This window comes from Melospiza melodia, chromosome 23 (genome assembly GCF_035770615.1).
Source record: "Melospiza melodia melodia isolate bMelMel2 chromosome 23, bMelMel2.pri, whole genome shotgun sequence".
In the NCBI taxonomy this organism is placed as follows: domain Eukaryota; kingdom Metazoa; phylum Chordata; class Aves; order Passeriformes; family Passerellidae; genus Melospiza; species Melospiza melodia.
Genome location: NC_086216.1, coordinates 11,751,232 through 11,778,207, shown reverse-complemented (window position 1 = coordinate 11,778,207; position 26,976 = coordinate 11,751,232). Strand labels below are relative to the sequence as shown.

At 56.0% G+C, this 26,976-nt stretch overlaps 3 protein-coding genes and 1 non-coding gene across 7 annotated transcripts; 1 reads left to right on the top strand and 3 right to left on the bottom strand.

Annotated features, from left to right (window-relative positions):
* Positions 1-77: 77 nt before the first annotated feature.
* C23H2orf42 (chromosome 23 C2orf42 homolog) lies at positions 78-8,609 on the bottom strand. Its single transcript, XM_063175306.1, has 9 exons — positions 8,514-8,609; positions 6,742-7,568; positions 6,000-6,110; positions 5,490-5,624; positions 4,958-5,062; positions 4,235-4,342; positions 2,581-2,681; positions 2,346-2,508; positions 78-329 (listed from the first exon to the last, which is right to left on the bottom strand). The coding sequence occupies exons 1-9, from the start codon at positions 8,537-8,539 to the stop codon at positions 142-144; spliced, it is 1,764 nt and encodes a 587-aa protein (XP_063031376.1). The 5' UTR covers positions 8,540-8,609; the 3' UTR covers positions 78-141.
* A 386-nt stretch (positions 8,610-8,995) lies between these two features.
* TIA1 (TIA1 cytotoxic granule associated RNA binding protein) lies at positions 8,996-20,758 on the bottom strand. Of its 4 annotated transcripts, none has more exons than XM_063175232.1 (13): positions 20,679-20,758; positions 17,618-17,714; positions 16,270-16,363; positions 15,165-15,219; positions 15,016-15,053; positions 14,474-14,561; positions 14,097-14,172; positions 13,474-13,582; positions 12,927-13,022; positions 12,728-12,812; positions 12,033-12,156; positions 11,064-11,203; positions 8,996-10,082 (listed from the first exon to the last, which is right to left on the bottom strand). In XM_063175232.1, exons 1-13 carry the CDS (start codon positions 20,702-20,704, stop codon positions 9,971-9,973), a joined length of 1,140 nt encoding a protein of 379 aa, XP_063031302.1. In that variant the 5' UTR covers positions 20,705-20,758; the 3' UTR covers positions 8,996-9,970. The 4 variants fall into 4 exon arrangements, with proteins under 4 accessions (XP_063031302.1, XP_063031304.1, XP_063031303.1 ...); XM_063175234.1 differs by having other exon boundaries at positions 16,270-16,359; positions 20,679-20,695; XM_063175233.1 differs by lacking the exon at positions 15,016-15,053 and having other exon boundaries at positions 16,265-16,363.
* Positions 20,759-21,975: 1,217 nt separating this feature from the next.
* On the bottom strand, positions 21,976-22,046 carry TRNAG-CCC (transfer RNA glycine (anticodon CCC)). Its single transcript has one exon. It is a non-coding gene; the product is annotated as a tRNA-Gly (tRNA).
* A 105-nt stretch (positions 22,047-22,151) lies between these two features.
* Positions 22,152-26,879, top strand: LOC134428570 (prenylcysteine oxidase 1-like). Its single transcript, XM_063175375.1, has 6 exons — positions 22,152-22,239; positions 22,849-23,055; positions 23,618-23,792; positions 24,072-24,283; positions 24,924-25,076; positions 25,443-26,879. The coding sequence occupies exons 1-6, from the start codon at positions 22,152-22,154 to the stop codon at positions 26,099-26,101; spliced, it is 1,494 nt and encodes a 497-aa protein (XP_063031445.1). The 3' UTR covers positions 26,102-26,879.
* Positions 26,880-26,976: the final 97 nt, after the last annotated feature.

Here is a 26,976-nt window from a genome sequence, read left to right as displayed (position 1 = left end):
CCCCCCCCCCATTTTGGGGTCCCCCCCATCCCGGTGCCCACGCACACACACGCTCAGCCCGCTGCGGGTGGCACAGCTTTATTCTGGGGGCGCCCCCGGGTGCCCCCCGCACTCGGAGCCCCCCGTCCCGTTTCGGGGGGCTCAGGGGAAGGCGACGGAGCCCAGGGGGGGCTCGGGGGGGGTCCCGCGGCCGGGGGGCTGCCGGGGCCCCCCGTGGTGCCCGTACTGGAACTTGAGGCGCAGCTCGCCCAGGCGGGAGCGGGGCAGGATGTCGGGGATCCACTCGATGGTGAAGGGCGTGGGCTCCTTCTGCGTGGGGGACGTGTGGCCTGGGGGGGCACGGCGGGGGGGCTGCCTCGGGGGGCCCTGCTGGCCCTCCATGGACCCCCAAACCCATGGAGACCCCCCAACCCCATGGAGAGCCCCCTTCTGCCCCTCCATGGACCCCCAAACCCCATAGAACCCTCCCTGCTGGCCCTCCATGGACCCCCAAACCCATGGAGACCCCCCTTCTGCCCCTCCATGGACCCCCAAACCCCATAGAACCCTCCCTGCTGGCCCTCCATGGACCCACAGAACCCTCCCTTCTGCCCCTCCATGGACCCCCAAACCCCATAGAACCCCCCCCAATCCCACGGAGACCCCCATTCTGCCCCTCCATGGACCCCCAAATCCATGGAACCCCCCAACCCCACAGAACCCTCCCTGCTGGCCCTCCATGGACCCCCAACCCCATGGAGACCCCCCAACCCCATGGAGACCCCCCAACCCCATGGAGACCCCCCTTCTGCCCCTCCATGGACCCCCAAACCCATGGAGACCCCCTAACCCCATGGAGACCCCCCTTCTGCCCCTCCATGGACCCACAGAACCCTCCCTGCTGCCCCTCCATGGACCCCCAAACCCATGGAACGCCCCTTTCTTCCCTTCCCTGCTTCCCTGAAAACCCCAACCTCATTAACTCCCCTTCTCCCCTTCCCTGAACCCCCAAACCCACGGAACCCCCCCTCTGCCCTTCCTTGAATCCCCCCAACCCCACGGAACCCCTCTTTTCCCTTGCCTTGAAGCCCCCCAACCCTATGGAGAGTTGGGACCTCCTGGGGCTGTTTTGGGGTCCCACCCTGCCCTCCCCAGGCGGGTTTTGGGGTCCCACCCTGCCCTTTCTGGGCACTGATTTGGGATCGTGCTCTGCCCTTCCTGGGGGTTGTTTTGGGGTCCCACTCTGCCCTTCCCAAAGCTTTTTTGGGGTCCCACTCTGGCTTTCCCAGGGCTGTTTTGGGGTCCCATCCCGCCCTTCCTGGGGCTATTTTGAGGTCCCACCCTGCCCTTCCTGGGCACTGTTTTGGGGTCCCACTCTGGCTTTCCCAGCTGGGTTTTGGGGTCCATTCCTACCCTCCCCAGACCTATTTTGGGGTGCCACCCTGCCCTTCCTGGGCGCTGTTTTGGCATCATGCTCTGCCCTACCCGGGGGCTATTTTGGGGTCCATTCCTGCCCTCCCCGGGCCTGTTTTGGGGTCCCATTCTACACCTCCCAGGCGGGTTTTGGGGTCTCATCCTGCACTTTCTGGGCGCTGTTTTGGGATCATACTCCGCCCTTCCTGGGGCTGTTTTGGGGTCCCACCCTGCCCCTTCCTGGGGCTGTTTTGGGGTCCCACTCTGGCTTTCCCAGCTGGGTTTTGGGGTCCATTCCTGCCCTCCCCAGACCTATTTTGGGGTCCCACCCTGCCCTTCCTGGCTGAGTTTTGGTGTCATGCTGTGCCTCTCCCAGCTGGGTTTTGGGGTCCCACCCTGCCCTTCCTGGGGCTGTTTTGGGGTCCCACCCTGCCCCTTCCCGGGGCTATTTTGGGGTCCCACCCTGCCCTTTCTGGGCACTGTTTTGGGGTCCCACTCTGGCTTTCCCAGAGCTGTTTTGGGGTCCCACCCTGCCCCTTCCTGGGGCTGTTTTGGGGTCCCATCCTGCCCTTCCAAGGGGCTGTTTTGGGGTCCCACTCTGGCTTTCCCAGAGCTGTTTTGGGATCATACTCCGCCCGCCCTTCCTGGGGCTGTTTTGGGGTCCCACCCTGCCCTTCCCGGGGCTGTTTTGGGGTCCCACCCTGCCCTTCCTGGGGCTGTTTTGGGGTCCCACCCTGCCCCTTCCTGGGGCTGTTTTGGGGTCCCACCCTGCCCTTCCTGGCGCTATTTTGGGGTCCCACCCTGCCCCTTCCTGGGGCTGTTTTGGGGTCCCACCCTGCCCTTCCTGGGGCTGTTTTGGGGTCCCACTCTGGCTTTCCCAGAGCTGTTTTGGGGTCCCACCCTGCCCCTCCCCGGCGCTATTTTGGGGTCCCCCCGTGCCCCCCGAGCCTCACCGACTTTGAGGAAGGTCTGCAGCTCCAGGGGCCGCAGCGGGGGCTGCCTGTCGTGCGGGCCCAGCCCCTCGGGCACGCTCTCCACCTCCACGCGGGGGCTGCGGAAGGGCTCGTAGGAGCCGTCGCGGTTCTGCACGAAGCTCCGGGTGATCTCCAGCGGCACCTGCGGGCCGGGCAGCGCTCAGGGCCGGCCCCGCGGGGCTGGGGGGAGCCCGGGGGGGTGTCCCGGCCTTACCTCGGGCGTGTCGAAGATCTGCTTGACCTGCAGGACGTTGGTGATGTGCCAGGTGTACTTGGAGAAGGTGCCCAGGGGCAGCGCGTCCCTGCGCACGAAGGCTGCGGGGAGGGGTCGGGGCGGGCTCGGGGGCTGCGGCCCCTCTGAGCCTCCCTCCTCTTGCTTTTATCAGCCCTCTTTGGTTTTCCTCTCCTTCCCCCCTTTTTTTCCTTCTTTTCCCTCCCTTTTTTGCTTCTTTTCCCCCATTTTTGCCTCTTTTCTCCCTTTATTTTTGCCCTCATTCCTCCCTTTATTTTCTCCTCTTCCTCCCACTTTTTAATTCCCTTTCTCCCTCCTCCCCCCTCTTTTTTATTCCTCTTTTCCCCCATTTATTTTTTCATCCCTCCCTCTCCCCATTTTTCTCCATTTCCCCCCCTTTATTTTGTCTCTTCTTTATTTTTCCATGCCCCTTTCCCCCTTTATTTTCCCCCCTTTATTTTTCCCCTTTATTTTTCCACCCCCTTTTCCCCCCTTTATTTCCCCCCACTTTTCCCCCCTTTTTCCCTTTTATTTTTCCACCCCCTTTTCCCCCCTCCTCTTTATTTTCCCTCCCTTTTTTCCCCTTTATTTTCCCCCTTTATTTTCCCCCTTTATTTTCCCCCTTTATTTTTCCCTTTTTTTTCCATCCCCCCTTTTCCCCCATTACTTTCCCCCCCCTTAATTTTCCCCCCTTTTATTTTTCCCCTTTATTTTTCCATCCCCATTTCCCCCCTTTATTTCCCCCCACATTTCCCCCCCTTTTTTTCCCTTTTATTTTTCCACCTCCTTTTCCCCCCTCCTCTTTATTTTCCCTCCTTTTTTCCCCCTTTATTTTTCCTCCTTTATTTTTCCCTTTTTTTCCATCCCCCTTTCCCCCCCCTTAATTTTTCCCCCTTTTATTTTTCCCCTTTATTTTTCCATTCCCATTTCCCCCCTTTATTTCCCCACACATTTCCCCCCCTTTTTTCCCCTTTATTTCCTCCCCCTTTTCCCCTTTATTTTTCCACTCCTCTTTCCCCCACTTTATTTCCCCTCCCCCTTTATTTTTCCCCCCTCCCCTTTATTTTCCCTCCTTTTTTCCCCCCTTTATTTTCCCTTTTTTTCCCCCTTTATTTTCCCCTTTATTTCCCCCCTTTTTTCCCTTTATTTTCCCCCTTTATTTTCCCCCTTTTTTCCCCTTTATTTCCCCCCTTTTTTTCCCTTTATTTTCCCCCCTTTATTTTCCCCCTTTTTTCCCCTTTATTTCCCCTTTATTTTCCCCCTTTTTTTCCCTTTATTTTCCCCCTTTATTTTCCCCCTTTTTTCCCCTTTATTTCCCCCCCCTTTCCCCTTTATTTTTCCACTCCTCTTTCCCCCACTTTATTTCCCCCCCCTTTATTTTTCTCCCCTCCCCTTTATTTTCCCTCCTTTTTTCCCCCCTTTATTTTCCTCCTTTTTTTCCCTTTATTTTTCCCCCTTTATTTTCCCCTTTATTTCCCCCCTTTTTTCCCCTTTATTTCCCCCCTTCCCTCCCCAGCACCCAAGAAAAACCCCGGAATCCTCTCTGTGCCCCTGCTCCTTGCCCCACACTCAGCTCCCAGCAGGATTTATTGTGTTTTCTCCCCCTTTTTGGGGCGTTTTTCCCCTTTTTCCTCACCCGTGGTGGAGTTGGGCAGCCTCTTCTTGCCGCTGCCGCTGGAGATTCGCTGCTGCAGAGCCTCGAAGAAGGACTGGGGGATGTGGAAAACCAGCGGCTCTGGGTGGCCTGGGAGGGCACAGCGGGATCAGGGAGGGGCTGGGGGGCCCAAAGTGTCACCCCAAAATGTCCCTGTGGCTGATGGGGTCAGCAGTGCTGGAATTCCCAGGGAAATGTTTGGGATTTGGAGGCCGCACCCGCCCTGTCGCTGTTTTGGGGTCACCGGGAGGAGAACGGGGAGGGCATGGTGACAATGGCATGGATGGTGAGGGTACAAAATGGGACCAAAGGTGTTCCCAAATGATCCCCAAAAATGGACACGGAGTTCCCAAAATGGTACCAAAAGTATTCCCAGAAAGGGACCAAAAGTATTCCCGAAAAGGGACCAAAAGTGTTCCCAAAATGTCCCCCAAAGAGCAGAGGGGCTTGAGCATTGTGGAATTGTGGAATGGCTTGGGTTTCATCCCATCCCCAGCCCCTCCCCAGCTCTTCTGGAATGTTCCCTTCAGGCCCTGGAACGTGCTGGAAGCTCTCTCTGGATCTTTCCCCTTCCCTGGGTGAACATTCCCAGCTCTCCCTGCAATCTCCCATCTCCAGGGGAGCATTCCCAGCTCCCCCAGCCGGGCTCCAGGGACCCCACAAAACCTCCAGGGGACAATCCCAGTCCCTCAGGAGCTCACTCACCCTCAAACTGGTAGTGCATGGTCTGGTGGATGCGCTCTGTGACACTGCCCAGCCACTCCTGGAAGGACAGGGACACCTGGGACTCATCCAGCGCCTGGGGACAGCCTGAGGGGACACCGAGGGGACACTGGGACATCACTGTGTCCCCAACATCACCCCAGGGCTCTGTGACACTGCCCAGCCAAGGAGGGGACACTGGGACATCACTGTGTCCCCAACATCACCCCAGGGCTCTGTGACACTGCCCAGCCACTCCAGGGCCCCAAAGCTCCTCTGGTGCCACCATGGTCCCACCCTTTGCACTGTCCCTGGTGGCTCCAGCCTGGCCTTGGGCACTGCCAGGGATCCAGGGGCAGCCACAGCTGCTCTGGGAACTCCATCCCAGCCCCTCCTCATCCTCAAACCAGGAATTCCTTCCCCAAATCCCCATCAACCCGTGCCCACCCTGAGCTGGCAGTGCCCACCCTGAGCTGGCAGTGCCCACCCCGAGCTGGCAGTGCCCACCCCGAGCTGGCAGTGCCCCAGGGCTCACCGTGTCTCTTCAATGAGGAGGATGATGAGGATGGGGAAGGTGAGGAGGAGACCACGGGCAGCTTCCTCAGGCTGCTCCTCCTGGGGTTGGGATGAGCTGGCTCTGGAGCCAGGAGGGGCCCGGGCACCTGCGGGCCTGAGGGAGGGATTGTCACCAAGTGCCACCCAACGTCACCTCCCTCCTCTGGGCTTCCACCCCCACACCACAACCAGGGACCCCCACGAGTTCCTAATGCCCAGAGCTGCTCCAGAAGTTCTCCAGCTGGATGTGACCCCACAGAGCAGCTCCAGAGGTTCCCCAGCTGGATGTGACCCCATGGAGCTCATCCAGAGGTCCCACAGCTGGATCTGACCCCATGGAGCTCATCCAGAGGTTCCCCAGCTGGATGTGACCCCACGGAGCAGCTCCAGAGGTCCCACAGCTGGATCTGACCCCACGGAGCAGCTCCAGAGGTCCCACAGCTGGATCTGACCCCACAGAGCAGCCCCCAGCCCTCCCCAGGACACTCACCTGTGCCCAGGTCCTTCCTCCTCCTCCTGGCCCTGGCAGCAGCCGCCCCCCGTGCCCGTGCTGTGGGGCCGGGGCCCCGGAGCAGCTGCGGGATCAGCGTCCCCTTGAGACCTGGGGACACGGGGACTGTCCCTAAAACGTCCCAAATGAACCCCAAATGTTCCTGCCCTGGGAGGGGGTTCAGGGCTCTCAGCCCTGCGAAAAGACCCCAAAGCCACTGGGATCTGCCCCCCAGCCCCAGTGGATCCCTGTGCTCACAGCAGGACGGGGCAGCACAAACCCAACGCCCAGGGCATTCGGAACCACGGAATGGGCACTGGCAGAGCCCAGGAGGGTTTTTAGGGTGCCCCCCAAGCCCTGCCCACTCCCATCGCTTCCCAGGGGATTTGGGACCATGGAATGGCCCAGGGTGGGAGTTTTTAGGGTGCCCCCCAAGCCCTGCCCGCTCCCATTTCTGCCCAGGGTATTTGGGACCATGGAATGGCTGCTGGCAGAGCCCAGGGGGGAGGTTTTAGTGAGCCCCCCATCCCTATTTGCTGCCCAGGGGATTTGGCACCAGTGGGGGTTTTAGGGTGCCCCCCAACCCCTGCCCAGGGGATTTGGGACCACGGAATGGTCCATGGGGGTTTTTAGGGTTCCCCCACCCCCTGCCCAGGGCATTTGGGACCAGGAGGTTTTTTAGGGTGTCCCCCAGCCCCTGCCCAGGGCATTCGGGACCGTGGCATTCCCAGCCCGCTCCCACCGCTGCCGTCGGCCGTGAGGAACTCGGAGAACTCCTGGGCCAGGCTCTCGTCGCTGGCGAAGGCGCAGATGCAGGCCAGGAAATGGATGCAGCGCGCGGGGGGCGACTCCTCCTCCTCCTCCTCCTCCTCTTCCTCCCCCTCCTCCTCGTCGTCCTCCCGCCGCTCCCCCTTGGCACGGCCGTGGCCGGGCACGCGGCAGGCGCAGGAGAAGCGGCGCTGCCCGAAGCTGGCGTGCAGGTAGCCCAGGCTGTGCCTGGGGCTGGCCTGGCACTTGACCACCAGCACGCTCTTGGTCACCCTCTGCACCAGCGGCCCCGAGGGCTCGGCGGCCAGCTCCCACAGGCTGCGCTTGGCCTCGGCGGGCGCCTGCACCGCGCCCAGCACCGAGCTCTTGAGCGGCAGCGCCGTGGCCTCGGCCCGGCAGCCCAGCGCCAGCTTCAGGTGCTGGCACTGCCCCTCGGCCCGGCCGGCGCAGGCGGGCGCGTGGCAGCGCCCCGAGCTCAGCTGGGTGATCAGGGTGCCCTCGGGGGTCTGGATGGCCGTCTCGGACACCCCCAGCTCCACGAAGCAGCGGCGCTGGCGCTGGCGCACCGAGTACAGCTGGCCCTGGGCGCCGCCCAGCAGGCGCACGGCGTCGGCGGCGCCCGGGGCGCGGCGGGCGCCCGCCCGGAACACGGCCCCGCACGTCTTGTTCTTGCAGCTGAGCCCCCGCGTGCCGTTGTAGGTGCCGCAGCGAGGGCACTTGCGGATGCCGCGCAGCGTGGCCTTGCCCAGGTCGGACAGGAAGGACGGGGCCTTGGGCCTGCCCGGGCACGGGTCCATGGCGCTGAGGAGACGTGGGAGAGGGGTCACAGGGGGAGCCTGGGCACAGCGACCACCCTGACGGGCCCCGTGGCACCCTGAGAGTCCCTGTGCCACCCCAGTGAGCACCCTGAGTCCCTGTGCCACCCTGACGGGCCCCGTGGCACCCTGAGAGTCCCTGTGCTGTGCCAATGGCCACCCCGAGAGTCCCTGTGCCACCCCAGTGACCACCCTGAGATCCCCTGTGCTGTGCCAATGGCCACCCTGAGAGTCCCTGTGCCACTCCGGTGACCACCCTGAGTCCCTGTGCCAACCTGACAGGCCCTGTGCCACCCCGGTGACCACCCTGAGATCCCCTGTGCCACCCCAGTGACCACCCTGAGATCCCCTGTGCCATGCCAATGGCCATCCTGAGAGTCCCTGTGCCACCCCAATGGTCACCCTGACAGGCCCTATGCCACCCTGAGAGTCCCTGTGCCACCCCAATGGTCACCCTGACAGGCCCTATGCCACCTTGAGAGTCCCTGTGCCACCCTGACAGTCCCTGTGCCACCCCAGCAGACCCTGTGCCATGCCAATGGTCACTCTGAGAGTCCCTGTACCACCCCAATGGTCACCCTGAGAGCCCCTGTGCCACCCCAGTGACCACCCTGAGAGTCCCTGTGCCACCCCAGCAGACCCTGTGCCACCCCAATCGCCACCCTGAGAGTCCCTGCGCCACCCCAGTGAACAGCTGAGCGTCCCTGTGCCAACCATTGAACACTCTGAGAGTCCCTGTGCCACCCTGACAGCGTCTGTGCCACTCTATCTAGTGCCTGTGCCACCCCAATGGTCACCCTGGCACTCCCCGCGCCACCTCCCCTCGCACCCGGGGGTCTCTCCCCTCACGGCCAGGCCCGGGGGTCTCTCCCCTCACCCCCAGCCCCCGGTTCCTATCACAGCCAGCCCCGGGGGTCCCGTCCCCCCTCACCGGCGTTTTCCGGCGTTTCCCAGCATCCCTCGCGGCCCGTGACGTCAGCCCCGCCGCCGGGCCCGCCCCGGTACCTGGGCCCCGTTACCGCCGCCGGCAGCGCCGTCAGAGCGGCTCCACTTCCGCCATCGGCGCGCTCCTATTGGCCCGCTGGCGTCACGTGGTGCACCGCGGGGGCTGCTGGGAGTTGTAGTCCAAGGGGAGGCAAACCCCTCACGACGCTTGGACTACAACTCCCAGCAGACCCCGCGGCGAGAATTCCCTTTTTCCCTCCCCAATTCCTCAATTTCCCTTTTCCCCTCCAAAAATTTCGCCTTTTCTCACCCAAATTCCGCCCATTTCCCCCCTCAAATCCCAGCAGCTCCACCCGCCCCCTCTCAACCCCGCCGCACCACCACCTGACAAAACACAGCACACACCAGCTCACTTTTTTCATTTTTCTTTTTTTTCTAAAAAAAAAGTTTTTTCATATTTTTTTTCCATTTTTGTGAGTTTTTTGTGGTTTTTTTTTTAAAGGCTGGGCGAGAGGTAGGATAAAAAAGGGCGTTTTTTGGCCTCTGATAGATGAGGTTTGGGAGCTCTTCTCACCTTCACTCCCTTGTGAAACACACCTGGGCTACGGAGGGAATTTTACACAATGGATTAAAAACTTTATATTCCAAGAGATATCTCATATCCACAACAAAAAGAAGGACCAAAAAAAAAGGAAGATTTGAGGCATAAATCACATCAAAAGGCTCCTTTGTGTCCTACCTTTAAATAAGGAAAACGTACAAAAGTGGCCGAAGGTTGTGCAAAAATTCTTCAATTTGCTCGGAATATTTTACAGAATCAGTACAGGAAAATGTAGAAATCAGTAAAAAATTAAAAAAAAACCAACCAAGCCCCGGAGGGATCTGTTTTAGCAACAGGAATTTTGCTGTCCCAGGGTGGGAATCTTGGCTCATGTGGGGATATTTGGGCACTTTTGAGTCCCTTTTTTATTTTTATTTTTGTATTTTGTTTTTTTCCCCAGCATAAGGCAAAAAACCCAACCCTGAAAAACACACTGAGATCCACAAGAAAAGGATGTAAACGAAGATTTCTCCGGTAAAAAAGCCTCCTCCAAGAGGCTCCTTTCAAACAGAGCTGTGGGGCTGAAGGCACCTCCAGATCCCCACACTTTTGGCTTCTTTTGGGGCGGTTTTTTCCCAGCTCTTTCTGAGGGAAAAAAATCCCAAAAAACAAAAAAAAAACAAACCAACAAACCCCCCAAGAATGACTTTGTGCAATTCCTGCCCCGATTCTCAGCTGAGGCAGCCGAGTCCCTGCAGTTTGTGTTTGTAAAAAAACACATTTCAAAATAAAAACAAACCCAAAAAAAGAGCGAAGGCGGCGGCGGTGAGGGCGATCCAGCATCCGGGGTGGCTCTGGGGTGAAAAGGGGGGGGTTTGGGTCAATCTCAGCGCTGGGGGGGCTCAGGGGGTCTCGAAGCCCACGCGGAACCCGGGCTGGGGGGGCACCACGGCGCCGTTCTGGCCCTGCACGCTGAACCCAGGGGGCATCCAGGGGGGCGACGACTGGCTCTGCCTGGGGAGGGGAATAAACCATTAGAGACTGGTAAATAATCCTTTAGGGACTGCTAAAATATCCTTTAGGGACTGCTAAAATATCATTTAGGGATTGTTAAATTAAATAAATATCACTTAGGGATTGTTAAATTCAATAAAAACCCTTTAGGGATTGCTAGAAAGGTGCACGCTGAACCCGGGGGGCATCCAGGGGGGCGACAACTGGCTCGGCCTGGGGAGGGGAATAAATCGTTAGAGACTGCTAAAATATCCTTTAGGGATTGTTAAACTAAATAAATATCACTTAGGGATTGCTAAACTAAATAAAAACCCTTTAGGGATTGCTAAAATATCATTTAGGGATTGCTAAATTAAATAAATATAATTTAGGGATTGTTAAACTAAATAAAAATCAGTTAGGGATTGCTAAAAAGGTGCACACTGAACCTGGGGGGCATCCAGGGGGTGGACGATTGGCTCTGCTGGAGGGGGGAATAAATAATTAGGGATTGTTAAATAATCCTTTAGGGATTGCTAAATTAAATAAATATACTTTAGGGATTGCTAAACTAAATAAAAATCATTTAAGGATTGCTAGAAAAGGTGCACACTGAACCCGGGGGGCATCCAGGGGGGTGATGACTGGCTGTGCCTGAAGAGGGGGGAAAAACGTCCTTTAGGGATTGTTACCTTAAATAAAAATAGTTTAGAGATTGTTAAATAAAAATAATTTAGAGACTGTTAAATTAAATAAAAACCCTTTAGGGATTGCTAAAATATCATTTAAGGATTGTTCAATTAAATAAAAACCCTTTCGGGATTACTAAAAAACGCCTGAAGACTGCAGGGAAAAGGGTTTGGGGTGAAAAAAATCCTTTAGGGATGTCCCCACCTCACTGGGATGTCCCCCCATGCTGGGATGTCCCCCCATGCTGGGATGTCCCCCCCTGCTGTGGGATCAATCTGGGATCAGTTTGGGATCAGAGGTGCCAGGACTCACCCAAAGCCCTGCTGGCTCCAGGCCTGGCCGTACACGCCGTAGGTGGGCACCTGCCATCCGTTGGGCACGTACTGGCCCAGCTGGGCACCGCCGTACCACTGCCCCCACTGCCCGTAGGCCGGCGGGTAGCTCAGCTGGCCCTGCGGCACACGGGCACCGTCAGCCACGGGCACACACCGGGCAGCCAGCAGGCAGACATCATCCATCCATCCATCCATCCATCCATCCATCCATCCATCCATCCATCCATCCATCCATCCATCCATCCATCCATCATCCATCCATCCATCCATCCATCCATCCATCATCCATCCATCCATCCATCCATCCATCCATCCATCCATCCATCCATCCATCCATCCCATCCATCCATCATCCATCCATCCATCCATCATCCATCCATCCATCCATCCATCCATCCATCCATCCATCCATCCATCCATCCATCCATCATCCATCCATCATCCATCCATCCATCATCCATCCATCATCCATCCATCCATCCATCATCCATCCATCCATCCATCCATCCATCATCCATCCATCATCCATCCATCCATCATCCATCCATCCATCCATCCATCATCCATCCATCCATCCATCCATCCATCATCCATCCATCCATCCATCCATCCATCCATCCATCCATCCATCCATCCATCCATCCATCCATCCATCCATCCATCCATCCATCCATCCATCCATCCATCCCTTCCCAGCCAATTAGCAGAGGTTAATTAGCACCTCCCTCCCTTCCCAGCCAATCAGCAGAGGTTAATTAGCACCTCCCTCCCTCCATTCCCAGCCAATTAGCATTGGTTAATTAGCACCTCCCTCCCTCCCTTCCCAGCCAATCAGCAGTGGTTAATTAGCACCTCCCTCCCTTCCCAGCCAATCAGCAGAGGTTAATTAGCACCTCCCTCCCTCCCTCCCTCCCTCCCCAGCCAATTAGCAGAGGTTAATTAGCACCTGCTGCACAGGGCTGGCCATGTCAGGGCTCTCCTTGCCCCAGTAGCATTTGACCACGTGGCCCTCGATGGTGGTGCCGTTGACGGAGACGATGGCATGGGCGGCGCTCTCATGGGAACTGAACCTGGGGATGGGGATTGATTGGTTGATTGATTGATTGATCGATCAATTGATTGACTGGGGTATTGACTGATTGGGGTATTGACTGGGATACTGATTGGGATATTGAAGGGATATTTATTGGGATACTGATTGGGATATTGAAGGGATATTGACTGGGATACTGATTGGGAATATTGATTGGGGTATTGATTGGGATATTGATTAGGAATATTTATTGGGATATTTATTGGAAATATTTACTGGGAATACTGGGATATTTATTTGGAATATTTATTGGAAATATTTACTGGTAATATTTATTGGCAATATTAATTGGGATATTTATTGGGAATATTTATTGGTATATTCACTGGAAATATTTATTGGGATATTTATTAGAAATATTTATTGGAAATATTTACTGGGATATTTACTGGGAAAATTTATTGGGAAAATTTATTGGGATATTTATTGGGAATATTTTCTGGTGATATTTATTGGGAATATTTATTGGGATATCTATTAGGGATATTTACTCAGATATTTATTGGGACTCCAATCCCACTCCCCCCTGGCCCCCCCATTTTCCCCACCTGACGAAGGAGTAGCCTTTGTCGGGGAACACGCGGATCTCCATGATCTGCCCGAAGGGGGAGAAGGTCTGGCGCATCAGCTGCTCTGGAGCAGGAAGGACGGACGGAGGGACGGACAGACAGACAGACAGACAGGCAGCAGGTGAGGCACAGCTGGCACGGTGGGCGGGGCCGGCGCGGTGGGCGGGGCCACACGTACCTGAGAGGCCCGAGGTGACGCCCCCGCAGTACACGGTGCAGTTGCTGGGGCTGGACTGAGTGACCACCTCGTCATAGCACAACTGCTTGGTGTTCGCTGCAAAAGATGGGCTTGGGGTCCTCAAAGACATTGGGGTTGGGGTTTGCAAAGGGCAGGGATGGGAACTGGGGGGCAATTCCAGTCCTGACTGAACAGGATTGTTGGGAATGACCTGCAAATCTCTACAGGGACAGCTCGGAGCCATTCCGGGGCCTGAAGGGGCCCCAGGAGAGCTTGGGGACAAGGGGTGGAGGGACAGGACACAGGGAATGGTTCAAACTGGAAAAGGGAGATTTAAATGGGATTTTGGGATGGAATTCCCAGAGCAGCAGTGGCTGCCCTGGATCCCTGCTGGTGTCCAAGGCCAGGCTGGGCAGGGCTTGGAGCACCCTGGGACAGTGGGAGCTGTCCCTGTCATGGGGTGGGATGGGCTCTGAGGTCCTTCCCACCCCAGAACCTCAGGGCTCCCCCATGCCAGGAGCTGCCAGGGCACAGGGTGGGCACCCACCCTCATAGGTGCTCTTGGGAGCTGGAGGTTTCCTGGTGGCCCAGTTGGTCCTGATCTGCCGGCCCCCGAGCCACTGGCCCCCCATCTGCTGGATGGCGTTCTCAGCGTCCTGCGGGGGACAGAGGGACAGACAAACCCCACTGACCCCACTGCTGGCACCCCTGCCGTGGGACAGGGCCATGGGGGTGACCCCAGTGCCCTCCTGAGTGACCCTGGAGTGTCCCCAACCCTTCTTGTGGGACAGGGCCATGGGGGTGACCCCAGTGCCCTCCTGAGTGACCCTGCAGTGTCCCCAACCCCTCCTGTGGGACAGGGCCATGGGGGTGACCCCAGTGCCCTCCTGAGTGACCCTGCAGTGTCCCCAACCCCTCCCCATGGGACAGGGCCATGGGGGTGACCCCAGTGCCCTCCTGAGTGACCCTGGGGTGTCCCCAACCCCTCCCGTGGGACAGGGCCATGGGGGTGACCCCAGTGCCCTCCTGAGTTTTTACCCATTTTTGAGGAAGGAGCCAAAGATCTCTCACCCATTTGTTGAACAGGGAAATGAAGGGATTTTACCCATTTACTGAAGAGGGAAATAAGGGTTTTCACCATTTTTGAGGAAAGGAACAAAGATCTCTCACCCATTTGTTGAAGAAGGAGACGAAGCCGTAGCCCTTGGACTTGCCCGTGGCCATGTCCTTGACCACCCGTGCATCCCTAAAGCACAAAGGGAACCTTTAAAATCTGATTTATTTGCCATCATATTCCACCTGCTCATTGCAAATGCTCCATAGAAATGATAGAAAATAAAAATAAAAATGCAGGAATTGAAAGGCATGTGTTGCCTGTTAAGTGAATTCTTTAATTCTCAGGTCAATTGGTTACCCCATTTTTGGGCAGCTGTAAATTTTGATGGGAGAGCAAACCAGGTGTGAGCAGAGCTGTCCCTGCAGTGCCACAGTGTCACACACTGACACAAAGCTGTCCCCACCCTGAGCTGCCCCACAAAAACACTCACGAGATTCTTCCGAAGGGAGCAAAGGCTGCTTTGATGTCCTCAGTGGTGATCTCAGGGCTCAGGTCCCCCACAAAGACGTGGAAATGGTCTTTGGGGGAAAACAGAAAGGAGGTTCAATGGTTGAAGATGCCCTCTGAGCAGAGCAGAGGGAAAAAAAACTCTTCTTAAAAAAACTCTTTATTAAAACTCAGCTGTCATTAAAAATTCATTAGTAAAAATCAGGCACTGGTGGGGTTTAGCCACACCAGCCTGAAATTCCAATAATTTCCCCACAGAAACTGCTGGGAGTGATGGAACCTTCTGGATGCTCCTTGAGGGAGATGCTCAATGTGCCTCAGAACTCCAGAATGAGACATTTTGGGTTTTAATCCCAACTGCCCACAGATTAGCACCAAATCCCTTCCTGACGCTACAGGGAAATGGAAGAGAATTTAAAGGAATTTTTCCACAAAAGTTCAATGGAAAACAAACAAAAAGCCCCAAACTCAGCTTCAGGAACACCCTGGAGATCCACAATTTGATGTTTAAGAAATTACAATTACCTTGTGAACGCTGTGTGATGGCAAAGATCAGATTTGCCCTGAAGTTTAATTAACACAAACACAATCAGCAATTAGGATTCCAATGCAAACCATCCCCACAGAGCTCTGTGTGCTGTTTCTGTCTCACACCTGGCTCAGGTGACACTTACTGCTGGTGTCTTTCTTCTGGCTGCTGGGGGTGGTGGCCCAGTTCACTTTGACCTCCTGCAAATGGCAACCACACATCAGCTTTGGCAAATCCCAAAAAGCTCAGAAACCTCCAGCACTCAAATCTGACCCTACAGGGCAAGGCTGGGGGGCAAAGTCAGGTTTAAGATATTTTTCTGGGGAGGGGGTTTGTTCTTAAATTAACAAGGCTAGATTAACTGCTCTGGGAGGGTTCACTTGGAGAAAGGAAAGCTCCAGGGAGAGCTTCCAGAACATTCCAGGGCCTGAAGGGGATCCAGGAGAGCTGGAGAGGGACTGGGGACAGGGGATGGAGGGACAGGACACAGGGAATGGATTCAAATGTCCCAAGGGTGATTGTGAACAGGATGGGGACAGACTCTGATCAGTGTGCCCAGTGACAGGGCAGGGACTGAAAGATGGGAAGCTCCACCTGAGTATGAGGAAAAGAAGGAAAATATGAGGGAAAAGATGAAGGAAAACTTTCCTTGGAGGGCTGGAGCAAGGCTGTGGGAGCTCCTTCTCAGCACACATCAAAACCCTGCTGGGCTCTGCCCTTGCACTGCTCTGAATGAGCTCTGGCAGGAGATCATCTCCAGAGGGGCCTTGCAGCCCAGCCATGGCATTGTGTGATTGTGCTCCCAGCTGCACATCCCCAGCTCCACCTTCCTCCCAATGCTCTGAGCTCCTCCTCCCAACAACCCTGAACTCCTTCCAAAATCCTGAACTTCTCCTCTCAACACCCTGAACTTCTTCTCCCAATGCTCTGAACTCCTCCAACACCCTGAATTCCTTCTCCCAAAATCCTGAACTCCTCCAACACCCCGAACTCCTTCTCCCAAGGCTCTGAACTCCTCCCAAAATCCTGAATTTCTTCCAACCCTCTGAACTGCTCCCAACACCCTGAACTCCTGTTCTGAGCCCCGTCCCACTGAGATCCCTGCCCCAAAGGCAGAATCCCCCATTTGCAGCAGGAGCCCTCCTCTCCCAGCAGGATCTGCCCCTGGGTGCCCCCAGCCCCTGGCACAGCCTCTCCCGGCAGGATTGCCCCTGGCACACACTCACCAGGAGCAGGGCAGCTTACCTTACCCATTATCTTCCTGCCGTTCATGGCAGCCAGCGCTGCGGCCGCGTGCCGGTGCTCGTAGAACTCCACGAAGCAGTAGGGATCATTGCCAGCTGTCTGAGACAGGACAGGGGCTGGCATTGGGGACCTGGGCTGGCACTGGGGACTTGGGCTGGGATTGGGGACACTGAGCTGGGATTGGGATCACTGAGATGGGATTGGGGTCACTGAGCTGGGATTGGGGACACTGAGATGGGACTGGGGAGCTGAGCTGGGATTGGGGAGCTGAGCTGGGATTGGGGAGCTGAGCTGGGATTGGGGGCACTGAGCTGGGATTGGGGACACTGAGCTGGGATTGGGGACACTGAGATGGGATTGGGGTCACTGAGATGGGATTGGGAACCTGAGCTGGGATTGGGGACACTGAGATGGGATTGGGGACACTGAGATGGGATTGGGGGCACTGAGCTGGGATTGGGGGCACTGAGCTGGGATTGGGGACTTGGGCTGGGATTGGGGGCACTGAGCTGGGATTGGGGGCACTGAGCTGGGATTGGGGGCACTGAGATGGGATTGGGGGCACTGAGCTGGGATTGGGGACACTGAGATGGGATTGGGGACTTGGGCTGGGATTGGGGGCACTGAGCTGGGATTGGGGGCACTGAGCTGGGATTGGGGGCACTGAGATGGGATTGGGGACACTGAGATGGGATTGGGGACACTGAGCTGGGATTGGGGACCTGGGCTGGGATTGGGGGCACTGAGCTGGGATTGGGGACACTGAGCTGGGATTGGGGACACTGAGATGGGATTGGGGACACTGAGATGGGATTGCGGGCACTGAGATGGGATTGGGGACATTAACCTGAGATTAGGGACACTGAGCCAGGACCGGAGAGACAAACCAGGCATCAGGGACTCAAAATCGGGATTAGGACATAAACCCAGGATTAGGGACTCAAACCCAGGATTAGGGACAAAACCCCAGGATTAGGGACACAAAGCCAGGCTCTGCTCTGCTCAGTCTCTGACTGCTGACACCTCAACAGCTCCACCTGGACACGTTTTCTGACCCTACAGGGACTAACAACGCTCTCAGAGCTTTCAATTCTCCTTCAGAAAGTGAAAATTATGGCAAAGACCTTTTCAAACCTCATTGGCAATCCCCTCCTGATTTAATGAGGGGATTCACTGTCCCTCTCCATGCCCATCCCTAAATTCCCCACCAGGCACATCCAGAAACGATGCCAAACCATGCCCAGGTTTATTCCGGGCGCTGTTCCCGTTTCCAGGGGAGCTCCCTGAGCACAGGCACAGCCTGGAGGCAGCACCCTGAGGGGAGCAGGGGGATCAGAGGATTGGGGCTCTTACATCCATGATCATCTTGCAGTTCTTGCAGGGCCCGATCTGGCTGAAGAGCTGCAGGATCAGAGCCTCGGTCACGTCCCTGGAGAGGTTCCCCACGTACCTGAGGGACAAACACAGAGAGGGACAGGGATGGAGACATGTTGGAGCCTGGAGAGGGGCTTGGTGGGACACTGGGATGGAACTCCCAGAGGAGAATCCCTGGGAATGTCCAAGGCCAGGCTGGACAGGGCTCGGAGCACCCTGGGAGAGTGGGAGGTGACCCTGCCCGTGGCAGGGGTGGCACTGGGCAGGTTCATGTCCCTTCCCACCCAAACCAATCCAGGATTCCATGGCTCCATGAAGCTGACCTTCCAAACTGACTTCCCAGGTCAGAGTCCAGTTCCCATATCCCTACTCCAGTTCCCATATCCCTACACTGAATTCCCAGTACACAAACTCCAGTTCCCATATCCCTACACTGAATTCCCAGTACAGGAACTCCAGTTCCCATATTCCTCCACTGAATTCCCAGTACAGAAACTGCAGTTCCCATATCCCTACACTGAATTCCCAGTACACAAACTCCAGTTCCCATATCCCTACACTGAATTCCCAGTACACAAACTCCAGTTCCCATATTCCTCCACTGAATTCCCAGTACAGAAACTGCAGTTCCCATATCCCTACACTGAATTCCCAGTACACAAACTCCAGTTCCCATATCCCTACACTGAATTCCCAGTACAGAATTCCAATTCCCATATTACTACTACAATTTCCCAGAACAGAAATTCCAGCTCTCATACTCTTACACCTATTGATCTCCCAGTACAGGAACTCCAGTTCCCATATTCCTATGATGATTTCCCAGTACAGAAGTTCCAGCTCCCCTATCCCTACCCCCCCATCCCTGCCCCAGCAGCTCAGGCCGCTGTTTTTCCACATTTCCCACAACATTTGGATGGTTGTCCCCAAAGCCCTGAGGTTTTGGAAGCCCCAGATGTGCCTGGAACGTGCTGGAGAGCAGGGCTCAGCCTCTGCAGCACAACCACAGCTCAAACCCCCACTCCCACCAAGGCCCAGGGGTGGCTGTTTTGTTGTTTTGTTGGTGTTGTTGTGCCCAAACCGTGGGGTTTTTATAAAAAGCCCAGTGAGAAACCTCAGCCCTCGAGGTGCAGCCACAGTTCCTGCACAGGAATGTTCTGTGGGAAAAACCTCAGCCCAGGAATCGTGGCCAAATGGCAGCCCTGGAACCACCCTGGTGCACCTGCAGTGCCCCCAGAGGGGCAGGAAACAGCCAGCAGCACGTCCAGGATCCGTCTGTGCTCCAAGCTTTGGTTGTGGGGGAAGGAGACACAGTTCTGTCAGGAATGGCTCATCCAGCAGCTCTGTGCTAATTATTAAAGCAACTTTTAGGCAGAAGGCAGGATTGGGTTTTAAAAGCCCTTCATAGGCTTTGTTTCCTCAGAATGGTAAAACAAGGAGGGACCAGAGCACCTCATTAAGGCAATTAAATCAACAGCAGGGCATTCTCCCCCCAGCAAGTCCAGCTGAGAGGGGGCTCAGGGAGGCTGAACACCCACCCTGAGCTGCACTTTCTGCTCCTTCCCAACCCGACCTATGGCACCAGCTGGGGACAATTCCCTGTGTGACCCCAGAGAGCCTCGGGGAGGGAGTGACAGAAATCCCAGCCTGGATTTGCTGAGCCCTGGGCTGTTTCAAGGCAGCACTCAGTGATCCTGCAGCTCTTCTGTGATGTTCTGCGTGTGCCAGCAGCTGCACATGCTCCAGGACAGGGACCTGCATTCCCTGGCACATATCTGAGCCTTGGGCTGGGGAAAACACCTTCCCAAACAAACACACCAGCACTGTGTGTGCAGAGGCAGGAATAGCTCCCAAAATGTGGGGAAACAGCGGGGTTGGAAAGCAGGGAGTGCTCAGGACAGCTGGGGTGAGGCACGTCGGGGTCCTGCTGTCCTGTGGGCACTCGCAGTCCCAGGGCACAACAATCCCTCAGCTTGGAATGATTCCCTCCTTCCCTCCCTGCCACACTGCTGAACAAGGCTTCTGGGGGTGGGATGGCAACAGTGGGGCCTGACTCCCCTGATCCAAACAAGGGAAAGCTGCTCCAGTAACACCTGCCTGGGAGAAGGAGGGGAACAGCCCAGGTGTGCACAGCAGTCAGGTTCTGCAGCACCTTTTGCTCAAATCCAACCTAAACCTCCCCTGGCGTGGCTCCTTAACTCCTAATTCACTCTGCGGGAAGCAACAGGTTCAGAGAGTGCTTTGAACACTGGGACAAGCCCTGGATTCATGGGCACTGCCTGGACATTCCTAGGGAGCTGCTGAGCAGGCCAGGGGGCTCCAGCTGTGTGCCAAGGCCAAAATCCAGCCAGTCACTCACAAAACCCATCGTGGATCATACAGAGTGACAGGATCCTCACCAGGAATGGTTTAGGATGGAAGGGACTCAGATCATCCCAGTTCAATGCCCTGCCAGGGGCTGGGATAGACAAGGGAGGGGGGCACACACACCTTAGAGCCCCTTCCCTCCAGATGTGTGCAGATGTACCAGGGAGGGGACACCTTCCACACTGCCTTCCCTCCAGATGTGACCTGGCATGGACTGCGGAGAGTGGCACACACATTCCAGACCCCCTTTCTATCCAGAAGGAGGGACACACCTTCCTGGCCGCTTTTCCCTCCGGGTGTGACCTGGCATGGACTGGCAAGGGGCACACACCTTGCAAGACCCCTTTTCTCTCCACATGTGAGTTGGGACGTACAGGGGAAGGGACACACAGCTTCCACACAGCCCTGGCCCTCCAGGTGTGAGCTGGAGGCCCAGGGGAACGCCCGGAGCGGAGGGCAGGCCGGCGGTGCCCAGCACTGCACCGGGGAAAGGGCAGCAATACCGCGGGAGCCGGGCTCCGTCGCTGCCGGAGGGGGCCGGCTGCCCCTCAGTACTGCGGGCGGCCGAGGCTCCGCGGCGGAGCCCTGAGGGGCCCCGTCCGTGAGGCGACCCCGGGCCGCCCCTCCCCGCGGAGCCGGGAACAATAGGCGGTCTCGCCCCCTCCCCACTCACAGGGTCTTGGGCATTTCATCCTCCATGGCGCCGCCGCCGCCCGCCCCGGCTCTTCCCGCCCGCCGGGGCGGCCCCGTGAGCCCTGGGCAGCCCGGGCAGCCCGAGCGGCGCCGGCCCTGCCGGCGGACGGTCCCGCGGCGGCTCCTCGCAAGATGGCGGCGGGCGGGCGGGCTGAGGGGCCGGGGGGGGCCGGGGGCGGGAACGCGCGTGCGCGGGGAGAGCGCGGGAACGGCGCGGGGACGCGCGGCAGCTCCGCGCATGCGCGGCCGTGAGGGAATGGCGAGAAAGGTGGTGAAAAGTGATTTAAGATAAAGGCGTTAAAAGTAAAAGGGGTGAGAAATGAAGGGATTTAAAAGGCGTTAAAAATAAAAGGGTGAGAAATGAAGGGATTTAAAATAACGGGCTTAAAAATAAAAGCGTTGAAAGCGCTTAAAAGCGGGGTGATAAGGTGCTAGCGGACACAGGGAACGGGGGCATCAGACCAGAGAAATGGCAATAAAGGTGGGAAAATAAAGGTGTTGAAAGAAAGAAATTTAAAATTTAAAAAGTAAAAAGAAAATAATTAAAAGGAGTTAAAACCGCGTTGGAAAGGGGTATGCGCGTAAGGGACATGCGGGCACCAAGAATAAGGCCAGCAGGGCTGGGAAATAAAGGTATTAAAAGTAAAGGAGATAAAGGAGTTAAAATAGAAGTGTCTAAAAAGGAGGAGTTTAAAATTACAGGATTAAATATGAAAGAATTGAAAGTAAAGTCGTGGTGAAAAGGGACAGGTGGGCATTGGGAATGAGGCAATGAGGTGGGGAAATAAAGTTTATAAAATACAGGGACTAAAAGAAAGATTACTAAAATAAAGTAATTAAAATAAATTATAAACATTTAATAATTAGAGGAACTAAACATGAGGATTTAAAAATTAAAAAATCAAAGGAAAAGGGATTAAAAGCAGAGCGTGAAAAAGTTCATGTAGGGACCAGCAACAGAGGCCGGGGCAGGAGAGAATAAAAATAAGCGAGTTAGAATAAAGTAGCTGAAATAAAGGAGTTTAAAAGAAAAGGGTTTAAACGAAAATAATTTAAAACCAAGGTATTAAAATAAAATAATTAAAAGTAAAGAGATTTAAAAAAAGGGATTAAAAGCAGAGCAAAAAGGTACATGTGGGCACCGAGAAAGGGGCACCTTCTGCAAGGGCGGGAAAATGCAAATAAAGGAGTTAAATGAACATAATTAAAAGTAAAGGCAGCAAAAGACTGTACTTTGAAATTCAGATTAAAATAATTAAAAAAACGTAAAAGGTATCTGCGCCGCCCGGGAATCGAACCCGGGTCGCAAGAATGGGAATCTTGCATGATACCACTACACCAGCGGCGCGGCTGGAAAACAGCGCTTCTCCGTGTCCTTGATGATCCCGCTGTCCGCAGCCGGCCAGAGCTGCACTCCCGGCCCGCCCATCGCCCTCTGCCCTTCCCCGCCGCCATGCCGGGCCTCCGCCGCCTCCTGACGCTCCTGCTCGGCGCTCTCTGCCCGCTCGCCCTCAGCCTCCGCCATGGGCCCTCCAAGATCGGTGCCAACGGGGACACAGCGGGCTGAGGGGAGGCGGTTGTGTGAGGGACAGGAAATCTGGGAGGGATCTGTGAGGGGAAAGCTCAGGGGGAGCTCTTAAGGGGATCTGTCAGAGGCGCTGTGAGGGGGATCCCTTGAAGGCATTTGGAGGGGAAAACTGTGAGGGGATCTGTGAGGGCGCAGGGTACCAGTGGGACCCTTTGAGGGGATCTGTGAGGAAGGAGTGAGACTTTATGGGACTTTGAGAGGATCTGTAATGAGAGGACATGAGGGGACCTATGTGGGTCAGGGAGTATGGGGGACATGTTCCGTGAGGGATCTGAAGTGGGGGAATCCACGAGGGATCTGTGTCGGGTCAGGGAGGTTGGGAGTGGGGCTGCGAGGAAGGTGCAAGGGGGGACCCCCTGAAGGTCAGTGGGGGCCTGTGAGGGGATCTTTGAGGGGCAAGGGGATATGAGATGGGTTCCTTTGAGGGGATTGGGGTGAGGAGGCCATGAGGGATCTGTGAAGGGGCTCCCTTGAGGGGATCTCTGATGCAGGGGCCTGTGAGGGGGGTGTGTGAGGGGGGTGTTCATGGGGCTGTGAAGGTGACCGTGCCCCCTTCTCGCAGCCGTGGTGGGCGGCGGGATCGGCGGCTCGGCCGCCGCGTATTTCCTGCGGCAGAAGTTCGGCCGCAGCGTGCAGCTGCACGTGCTGGAGAAGGCAGCGCTGGGCGGCCGGCTGGACACGCTGGACGTGGAGGGGGCCAGCTACGAGGCAGGGGGGTCCGTGATCCACCCCCTCAACCTGCACATGAAGCATTTTGTCCAGGAGCTGGGTGAGCATGGACACCCCACCTTGGTGTTTCCCAGTCCCAAAATTGTGCCTTGATCCGAAAATGATCCCCCTGGGTACTGTGGGTCCCACTCTGCTGGGGGACATCCCCTTGGAAGCCCCTTATCCACCCCCAGTAGTCCCCCATATCCTTCCCCAATAGTTCCTGTTCTTTTGCCAACATTCCCCCCATATACTTCCCTATTAATCACCTTTGTCCAACATCTCTCACTCACAGGCCACTTTCCTTCCCAAATAGCCCACCATGACTTCCCCCATGCCCCCTGTGGTACCCCAGCCCCACTCCAGGCAAAGGAAACCCGCATCCCAGTGGGAATGGTTTCACCCCTGTCAACAGGTGACCCACTTATGGCATCATAAAGGCCCAAAAATCACCTCCAATCACTCCTTGGCCTGTGATCAAGGGCTAATTCCCCTTTCCACACTTTGGCACTCCAGTCACTCACCCATATCAGCATGTAGCCAGCTTATTTCTAGGAAGTTATAACTGAGGTAGAATAGCTCTGCCTTTCCCAGAATTACCTTTTTCTGTCCTTTTCCCAAAGGCCTCTCGGTCGCCTCACCCCAGGGCAGCCTTGCAGGCATTTACAACGGGCAGGAATTTGTGTTTGAGGAGAGCAGCTGGTCCTTCATCAACCTCCTCAAGCTGCTGTGGCACTATGGGCTCAACCCCCTGCGCATGTCCATGTGGGTGGAGGACATCCTGGACAAGTTCATGAGGTGGGCTGGGGTCCTGAGGGGTAAAAAGTGGGAAAGGGACATTAAGGACACCTCATGCCATGGGACACCTTTCTCTGTCCCTGGTGGCTCCAAGCTCCGTCCTTGGGCACTTGCAGGGGTGGTGCAGCCGCTTCATCCTCATAAAAGTCCCCAGTCTGGAACCTGAACCTGCCCTCTTGAGCCTCCTTGTCCTGTGGTCCCCCAGAGGCACCCCGTGAGCTCCCCGCGGGTGCCAGGGCCAGCGCTCACTGACGGGACAATCCCTGTGGGCACTGACAGGATCTACCGGTACCAGATGCACGACTACGCCTTCAGCAGCAACGAGCGCCTGCTGCACGCCCTGGGCGGCGACGACTTCGCGCGGCTGCTGAACCAGAGCATCGACGAGGCCATGCAGAAAGCAGGCTTCTCCCAGAAATTCATCAACCACGTGGTGTGTCCTGCCATGAGGGTGAATTACGGCCAAGGGGTCACCATCCCTGGCTTTGTAGGTGAGTGTTTGAGGGAGCCTCCCATCCTGGGTGAGGAGAATGGATTGGAAGAGAACAGAGATGGTTCTGTGGGCAGCCTTGTTCTCGATGAGCTGGCAGCTGTACTAATTACCAAAGAATGGAAGCAGCCTTGCCCTGGACAGGTCACCAGCCTGCCCAGTGAGGATGTGTGGTATAAAAGAGTGGGTTGGGCAGCGGTGAGGAAGAGGAAGGAGGAAGAGAGAAGGGGAAGAGAGGAGTCAGTGTTGCGTGGTGCTGCCCATTAACAGGAAAAAAAATGGAAGTTGACTGTAAAGGATAATAAAGGGCTGGTGCTGGCCACATCTTCAGCATCAGTCATTTCAGCCCACTGTCAATGGGGAAAGGTTTGGAAGTTTGATTGAAGTATAATAAAAGGCTGATGCTAGCCACTCTCTTGGCTGTCAGTTGTTCAAGTCCAGCAGCAATGGGGAATTTCATCTGGGTCCACCAACAATTGGTGCCCCATGTGAGGAGTGACAAAAGCTACAACACCCATCCTGGATGTTGGGTTCCTGCTCCCTGGGCTCCCAGCTCCGTGTCCCAAAGGGACGTGAATCCCCCCAGTTTTGCAGTTTGTTTTTCCAGTGTTTCCCTGCTGACAGAGGTGGTTTCCTTGCAGGTGCTGTGTCCCTGGCCGGGGTGCAGTCGGGCCTTTGGTCTGTGAAAGGGGGGAACAAACTCGTGTGCTCCGGCCTCATCTACTCCTCCAAGGCCGAGGTTATCCCGGGAACAGTCGTGTCCATAGAGCCAAAAACCAGACACCAGCGTGGTGGTGAGTGGGGCTGGAGTTCCCTTCAGTGGGGAGGGGATGGTGACACTGGAGAACTCGGCGCCTTCGGAGCGTCTAAGTGAAAATTCCTGCCTGGGAGGCTGGGGAGGGGCTGGGATGGGATTCCCAGAGCTGTTGCCTGGAAGTGTCCAAGGCCAGATTGGATGGAGCTTGGAGCAGCCTGGGACAGTGGAATGTGTCCCTGCCATGGAACTGGATGGGCTTCAGGATCCCTTCCAGTCCAACCCATTCCATGAAAACAGGGCTCCAAACCCAGCTGCACAAATTGATGAACCCAAATGTTGGGATGCCAGGGACAGTTGGGATTCCCTCCCAGCAGGGTCAGGATAACCGAGCTGCTCTCCACAGGGGACGTGGTGAAGCTCTATGAGGTCACCTACAACACGTCCTCGGGGCTCACAGGGGACACCTACGACATCGTGGTCATCGCGGCGCCGCTCGGCCGCAAGATGGCCAACATCACCTTCCGCAACTTCGACCCTCCCATCCCGGAATTCCCCAATCCCTACCACCAGACCGTCACCACCCTGGTGCACGGGCGCTTGAACACCTCCTTCTTTGGCTACCAGGACCCCCAGGCCTTTCCCTTTGGGGCCATTTTCACCACGGACAACCCCAAACTGTTCATCAACAGCCTGGGTGTGGTGTCCCCCGTGGGTGACGCGGGCACGGGCGAGACGCTGCCGCTGCCCTCGGCCGTCTGGAAGGTGTTTTCCAACGAGGAGCTCAGCAAGGAGCAGCTCAGTTTGCTCTTCTCCTCCTACGACTCGGTGAAGGTGAAGCCGTGGCTGGCGTATCCCCAGTACAGCGCTCCCGAGAGGTTTCCCCCCATCGTGCTGCACGAGCAGCTCTACTACCTGAACGGGCTGGAGCGCGCCGCCAGCGCCATGGAGATGAGCGCCATCGCCGCCCGCAACGCCGCCCTGCTCGCCTTCCACCGCTGGCACGGCCACGGCGCCAGCGTCGACCAGGAGGACCTGCACGAGAGGCTCAAAACGGAGCTCTGACACGCCCCCGGGGCTTAATTAACGCTAACGAACTCTGTGCTGCGCCCCTCCGAGGAGGTGTTCCGTAGGATCATGGGATCCTTAGGATTGGAGGGTCTTAGATCATAATGACCTTCAAGATGCCATAATTAACTCTAATGAACTTTGCCCCTCCAAGGAGGCGTTTCATAGGATCAGGGGATCCTTAAGACTGGAAGATCTTCAAGACCATCAAGGTCTTCAAAAACGGCAAGACCTTCAAGATGCTGTAATAAACTCTAATGAACTCCATACTTTGCGCCTCCAAGGAGGAGTTTCATAGGATCAGGGGTTCCTTAAGGTTGGATGAGTTTCAAGAAGATCAAGACCTTCAGGATCATCAAAACCTTCAAGACCTTCTAGATCCTCAAGACCCTCAAGTCCAACCATCAACCCAACTGCGTTCACCGTTAACGATTTCCTCAAGTGCCGCCTCCATGTGTTTTTTGGAAACTTTCAGGGATTCTGACTCTGCCACAGCCTAGGCTGGACAACTCTTCCTTCCATGACAAAATTCCTCCCAGTGTCTCATCTTGATGTCCCCCAGTGCCACCTGGAGGCTGTGTGGCCAGCTCAGGAGGGAACAGGAGCAGTGAAGCGTTCCCAGGTAAGCTGGGACAACTTTTCCTGCCAAAGAAAAATTCCTCAGGGAGAAGATGAGCTGCTGGGAGCTGCCAAAGTGGGTGGGAAAGAGGAAAAACCACCAATATCCATCACTGTGTTCAGGTATGAAGGAGTTAATAAAGAATTGTTAAGTGTCCATGTTTTGAAATAGAAAACCACCAAAAATAGCACAAATTTAACACCCACTCCCATAAATGAAAAGGTTTTCCATGAGTTTTCCCAGGGTTGGGAGC